We start from the raw sequence: 7,422 nt of genomic DNA, 5'->3' as shown, positions 1-7,422 counted from the left end.
TAACTCAGTCAAGCGAGCTTCAGTCTCAAAAGACTGGTGCTGGTTTTATTTACTGCTGGCCTCGACATATCTCCTTACCCAAGACACAGTAGAAGCAGTGACAGCAACACAAACAACAGGGTCTACCAGTGGGTGAGGTTGTGTTGATTTATTTTCCCCATCATCAATGACATAACAAATGTGTTCAATTCAGGCAAGGAACATTTTATATCAATACACCAAAGCAAAACACTCTGAGTAAGGAATGACAAGATAGGGGATCCCGATCATTAATGCTCACCATCATGATGGGTCTAAGAACTTGCCATCATCGGTATTGGTCGCCATCTACTGGACAGTAATTATCATTACATGATGTCATTATTTAAAATAGAGTAATGAGTACTGTACACCAGTACACCATGCATTATTTCATATAGTGCTTTTACAAGTGGTCTTTCATAAGATATGTATGATTGATACTCTGGGACGTTAATGTTGCTCTCATCTCTGTTCTTAGTACTTACGTCTTGTCAGTCTTATCTGTCTTTAATGTAAGATAGATCAGCACTTTGTTTCAAGTTTCAAGTTTTATTATGTCACATTACACAAGTGTAAGAGAGTACAATTCTTAGCTTCCTGACATTGCAGCACAAGACAATAAGGCGATAGGCATAATTCAAGATAAAAAAGTGACAATAGTACAGGACATAAGTGACAAATAAGACAGGATACAAGCAGTACAACTAGTAATAAAATAGATAGTTCAAGGTTTAGGTAGTCTGTATATACATAGGGTGTGCTTCGGGATGATAGTCAATTGTCTACAGTAGGCTTGTTCATGAGCCTGATCACCTGTGGGAAGTAGCTGTTAGCCTCTGAGTTTTGGCCCTGAGGCTTCGGAAGAGGCTTCACCTTTTGGACGGCATCGGTTCAAACCGTGTGTTTGGGGTGGCTGGGATTTTGATGATCCTCCGGGCTTTTCTGACACACTGTTTGTTTGTATATATCCTGGATGGAGGGAAGCTCACATCCACTGATGCACTCGGCTGTCCGCACCACCCTCTGTAGCACTCTGCGGTTGAGGGCAGTGCAGTTTCCATGCCAGGCAGTGATGCACTCAGTCAGAATGCTCTCGGTTGTGCCTCTGTAGAAGGCTCGCAGGGTCTTGGACTCCATGCCAAACTTCTTCAGCCGCCAGAGGTGAAAGAGGCGCTGCTGTGCCACCTGTTTGGTATTCCCGACCCAGGTGAGATCGTCTGAGATGTGGAACTGCTCTCTACGGCTGACCCGTTGATGGTGATGGGATCCTATTCCCGACCTTTCTTCCTGAAGTCCACCACCAGCTCCTTGGTCTTGTCAGTGTTGAGCCAGGCGGTTGACCTCTCTCCAGTAGGCCGTCTCATTGTCGTCGGTGATCAAGCCAATCACTACTAGCTAGATGGTATACATGCTAGCTAGATGGGTCTACTAAACTCTTAAGTCTAATAGGAGAATTATTTTCTCCTTGGCTATAATACGAAGTGTAACATGGAAGTTATAAACAGGGGCTCACTCATGATGTGTCTACCCTAGTTCAGTTGACTGAAGATTAGGGAAAACATCAGGACCTACTATGTCCATATGATGCAACACCTATACTAAGATCTCAGGGCACTTATAGATCAGGCACTGAGGTATTCACTCGACCCTCCTCTCCCTTGTCAAATGCATTTCTGGCCTGTTCCCATTCCCATCCCAGTCCTATGACCAGCATTTTGCCTCTTAATGATTGATTCATCCTTCCTTGCCCCGCCTGTCTCCTTTACACTCAGTCCATTAGGATATGCACACTCATCAGTTATGACCTATATCCCTCTGATGCCTTCACACTGATGCACACACACACATGCACACACACACACACACACACACACACACACACACACACACACTTACATACACGCACAATCACACACACAAACATACAGAATCCATTGTATCAGGTTTTGATAAAAACTATGACGACATAGGGAGAAGGTTTCAATTTGAAATGACAGTACAGTGTTTGCTTCTCTGAGTCAGCTCCTTCTGAGGTAACTATACGTACTGCAAATGAGGAGGTAGACACAGTCAGCGCCACACAGGGCAGGGCAGGCTGCCTCACTCTAAGTGCTGTTCATATTCCAGCCATCAGCGGATGTGGATCAATGACTGGTTGGTTTACAGCTTCACATCCTTGAAATGGCTGGCCAAACAAGGAAACGCTCAGACCGGCAATCAGAGACTATTAGTAAAAAGAAAACACACACACACGCACACACATACACACACACACGTCACCCCTTCAATTTCGTTGCCCTCTCTCTCTCTCTCTTCCTCTCTCACTAGAGACTGTACAAGAGGGAGAGTTATTGGCGTGATGGACCTATAGGACAGACCACATGAGTGACATAGGGGATAAGGCACATGGAATGCAGCCCTCATTATGTTTGCTCCGTGGGACATTTCACAACTCTTCAATGGATACATACTCAATCTGTATGAATGTTTTACTGCAATGCTATGCACTGGACATGGATTTAAAAAGATACTTTGAAGACAAGAAATATTCAACAAATTGATCTTTTTGATTTTTCTGTATCAAGAGCATACATGGACAATAGAAACGAGTAACTTCTGCTTGCAAAAAAATATTTATAACTACAGAGGATTACATCGATGTTATGTCTCATTTTGGGACTTTTCAACTCTGACTCTACATCTGATAGTGTGAATTAGTGTGTGTACGTTGTTGATCGGCTCTGGGTGTGAGCAGGTTGACCTCTTGGTCAGTTTAATCAGTTGTCCTGCTGTTATTATTCTGTCATCTTGTTAAACTGTTGACCTAGTTGTACTGTATAAGTTTGTGGTGCACAGTTGTGCAAAGCATATCCAATATGTCCAACGCCTAAGGTTAAGGTTACAGTTAGGGTTCAGGTTGGGTTTAGGTTTAAGGTTAGGTTTAAGGTTAGGGTTAGGGCTAGGGCTAGGGCTAGGGTTAGGGTTGGGGCTAGGACTAGGGTTAGGGTTACGGTTATGGTTACAGTTATGGTTAAAGTTAGGTTTAGGGTTAGGGTTAGAGCTAGGGTTAGGGTTTGGCAATAGTGAACACAATAAGGACTATCCCCTAATGACAGTCAGCCATGGTGGATGGTATGGAACTAATGGCGATTGCTGCCGTCTTTGGTCTGTTTGTTTTGGTGCTCAAGCAGTTTGGCCTCTTTGAGCCCTTGTCATTAGACGGTAAGACATAGAGACACAGAGACAGGTCGCACACATCTCTAGTACAAATTGCCATCTATTGTTCTGTGTTCTGCTCATAATGGAATTAATATGGCTTTGAATATTCATGCTAGAAACGCTACGCTTCTGTAATTTCAAAAGTAACTCAAACTTTCATGACAAATTGTGGTAACCTTTTATTTTTACAGCCAGGTTAATTAAGCAGATGCTTACTTAGAAGTACTGTACAACCTGCTGAATTCATACATAAAGTAAAGTACCGCATTGAATAATTAAATCAATTAGCTAGATACTAGCTGAAATAGGCGTTACCAAAAATGCTTATGTGAGAGTGGAGGGTACACCTGTCTCATTACTGAAGTCTAGAAATTGAAACCTTTTCAATGAAAACACTGTGACTGCCTGGAATGACTTAACCTGACTGTATATTTGTCTTTTTTCTCTCTCATTTCTTCAACACTCTTTTCCAATCTCTCCCCTTGTCCTTCTCATCTTATTCCTCTCTTTGTTTGTTTGTATTTTAAAGATGGTGAGTACACACATGACTGTATCTCCCTGTATTCAGTTTCCTGTGTTCTCCTTTAGACTCTGACCTGTTTCTTTTAATGTGCCCCTCTCTCTTTCTAAAACTGTTCCATGTGTTGTGTCTGTTTTTGTCTGTTTTTCTGTGTGTTGCTTTCTTTTCACTCACCATCCTTACCCACATCCTTCCCATCTACCCATTTACCCTCTTTCTACCTGTTTACCTATTGTACACCATCACTGTTTTTTAAATTTCCGATTTACAAACCCGATCTTGTCTCACCTACAAATCCTCAACTTACTCTGCCTGTTTCACTCTTTCTCATTCTTTCTCCTCCTATTTACCTTATTCTCTCCCCCTTTTCAACTCTCCCCATCTCCTTCTCTTCCCTTTACCTGCATTATCCTCCTATCACCCCCCCCCACACACACACACACACACACACACACACACACACACACACACACACACACACACACACACACACACACACACACACACACACACACACACACACACACATTTCTCTCTCATTTCTTCAACACTCTTTTCCAATCTCTCCCCTTCTCATCTCATTCCTTTCTATGTTTGTTTGTATTTTAAAGATGGTGAGTACACACATTGCTGTATCTCCCTGTATTCTGTTTCCTGTGTTCTCCTTTAGACTACCTGTACCCTGTTTCTACCTTTGTACCTACTGTACACTATCACTGTAATTTCCCCTTTACAACCCAATTTTTCTTTTACAACTTCTTCTCCCTCCTGATTTGGTCCTATCATCGTATACGTTTGCACATTTGTTTCTCATCCTCACCCCTACTATTCTTTCCATCTTATATTATCCCCTTTCTCCCCTCCATTATACCTGTCCCCTTCTCCTTCTCTTCCCTTTACCTGCATCCTCCTATACACCCCCCACCTCTCTCTCTCTCTTGCTCTCTTTCTCTCTCTCTCTCTCTCTCTCTCTCTCTCTCTCTCTCTCTCTCTCTCTCTCTCTGCAACAGACGCTATTGACAGTGAGATGGAGCTTTCTGCTGTACGTCATCAGCCAGAGGGCTTGGAGCAGCTCCAGGCCCAGACCCAGTTCACCAGGAAGGAGCTACAGTCGCTTTACAGAGGCTTCAAAAACGTGCGACTGGGATTGGGACTGGGACAGGGACAAGGACTGGAACTGGGACTGGGACTGGGACTGGGACTGGGACTGGGACTGGGACAGGGACTGGGACTGGGACTGGGACTGGGACAGGGACTGGGACTGGGACTGGGACTGGGACTGGGACAGGGACTGGGACTGGGACTGGGACTGGGACTGAGACTGGGACAGGGACTGGGACTGGGACTGGGACTGGGACTGGGACTGGGACAGGGACTGGGACTGGGACTGGGACTGAGACTGGGACAGGGACTGGGACTGGGACTGGGACAGGGACTGGGACTGGGACTGGGACTGGGACTGGGACTGGGACTGGGACTGGGACTGGGATTGGGACAGGGACTGGGACTGGGACTGGGACTGGGACAGGGACTGGGATTGGGACTGGGACTGGGACTGGGACTGGGACAAGGACAAGGACTGGGACTGGGACAGGGTCTAGGACTGGGAGACAGGGTCTAGGACTGGGAGACAGGGACGGGGACAGGACGGGGACTGGGACTGGGACAGGGTGAGGGACTGGCACTGGGATTGGGACTGGGAATAGGACAGGTTCAAAAACACCCTGAGAGCTTTGATAGACTACTAATACAACATCTTGTGCAATTTACAGTACATGAACGCATGCTATTTACACAGGCTGTAGTTAGTTTAGTTAGCTTTATTTGGCTAAATTAGTCTTTATTAAGCATGTTTTCATTTCTGGACAGGAGTGTCCTAGCGGGCTGGTGGATGAGGAAACATTCAAGACCATCTACGCCCAGTTTTTCCCCCAGGGAGGTAAGAGTCGTATGCAAGCTATGAATGGGTGAGATAGCACAGCAGATGGGATTGAAGATGGCATGCACTCTCTCTCTCTCAGTGATACCAGTAGATGTGTTAGGATGCTTTTACTTTGACAGCTACTTTACTACTTAATGTAAACTACCTAATGTACACTCTCTTTACTCCTCAGATGCCACCACATATGCACACTTTTTGTTCAATGCTTTTGATATGGACAGAAATGGCTCTATCAATTTTGAGGTAAGCAAATGTGTCTTTTTGTTATTTGCTTGCATAAAAAAACATCCAGAGCAATCAACTGTTAATACCCTGAAAACTGCTAATTCTTTACACTTTGAAAAAAGAACTGAATTAAAATTAAATCAAAGGAGTGAGGCTACAGTAGTAAATATTTAAACAGAAAAGTTACTGTTATTTCAATAGCAAGTTTCCCTATGCTGTTCTGTAGGACTTTGTGATTGGACTGTCAGTACTGCTGAGGGGCTCTGTGCCAGAGAAACTGCGGTGGGCCTTCAACCTGTATGACATCAACAAGGACGGCTACGTCACCAAGGAGGTACGGCAGGAGCTCCTTATTTGTCATTACATTGAGATATTCTGCTGCTAGACCTACTGTAACTACACCGGCTTGTGACGATGTGAGTGTGTGTGTGTGTGTGTGTGTGTGTGTGTGTGTGTGTGTGTGTGCGCTCGTGTGTGTGCGCATGTGCGTGTATGCATTTTCATAGGAGATGCTGGCCATAATGACCTCCATTTATGACATGATGGGGCGGTATACCTCCCCCAGTGTACAAGATAATGATGCCTTTGAACATGTGGAAAAATTCTTTCAGGTACACATAAACACTAACCCCACCCTAACCCATAGTGCTTCAACCTCTAATATTTCAAGTTTAACACCTTCTGTCTTTTAATTTTTTGTTATTGCTACCTGTTATCCTTATTACCTAAATTATATACAAACAAATAACAGTCTGTAGTTTTGAACTCTAATCACATCTGGTTGACTTTTCAGTATCTTGCTCTGTTATAGTTTTCCTTATCTCAACACATCTTGTTTCTTTACTGGGAATGTGTGTGTGAAATTGCTCCCCTTTTTTCAGAAAATGGATCGGAACAGGGATGGGGTGGTGACCATAGATGAGTTCATAGAGACCTGTCAGAAGGTAAACACATCTCCCATTTTATTTCCGAAAGGATGCACATCATTTAATCAGAGGAAACCAAAGCCCAAGGACAAGCAATGAACTGTGCTATTATGACTGGGCTCCAACATCTTCTCAAAGAGTTGAGTGTTTACAGATGTTATGTTATGTTTATAGGAAGAAGGTCTATGACCGAAAGCTCGCAATAAACGATGTTTTTTTGCACAGTGTTTGAGTGTGCGGAGGTTATTTGCACTCTATGTTATGTTTATAACAACTGATTTACTGCTATCATTTCTCACCAGGATGAAAACATCATGGCTTCCATGCAACTCTTTGAGAATGTCATCTAGGACCAGAGAGAAGCTGAATATATTTACAAGCCCTTTTTATGTTTCCAATATCAGACCTTCCAAGCCTCTCTGCACTCGAACCCCACACCATTTAATAGTATGTGTACAGTCTGGAAATGGAAGACAAAAATCAAAAGGCATACTGGAGACATTCCACATAAAGAAAATTAATGACTTTATAGTGTTCTCTTGAGGCAATATTTACGTATGTGGTAGAAG

The 7,422-nt window shown here is 43.7% G+C and overlaps 1 protein-coding gene across 1 annotated transcript in view; it reads left to right on the top strand.

The window, feature by feature from the left end:
* Positions 1-7,203, top strand: part of LOC308155194 (calsenilin-like) — a gene marked incomplete at its 3' end in the record, with an annotated part of 8,808 nt that extends 1,605 nt beyond the window's left edge. Inside the window, exons 2-8 of the mRNA XM_080528452.1 lie at positions 4,771-4,895; positions 5,630-5,699; positions 5,875-5,945; positions 6,154-6,261; positions 6,434-6,538; positions 6,809-6,871; positions 7,156-7,203. Coding sequence (XP_080384578.1) covers positions 4,771-4,895; positions 5,630-5,699; positions 5,875-5,945; positions 6,154-6,261; positions 6,434-6,538; positions 6,809-6,871; positions 7,156-7,203 — 590 coding nt within the window. The remainder of the gene's footprint in view (positions 1-4,770; positions 4,896-5,629; positions 5,700-5,874; positions 5,946-6,153; positions 6,262-6,433; positions 6,539-6,808; positions 6,872-7,155) is intronic.
* Between the last annotated feature and the right edge of the window lie 219 nt (positions 7,204-7,422).

This window comes from Nansenia antarctica, assembly GCF_963989245.1.
Source record: "Nansenia antarctica genome assembly, chromosome: 4".
Classification (NCBI taxonomy): Eukaryota; Metazoa; Chordata; class Actinopteri; order Argentiniformes; family Microstomatidae; genus Nansenia; species Nansenia antarctica.
Note: the sequence above shows the minus strand (reverse complement) of the source record. Positions and strands in the feature narration are given on the sequence as shown.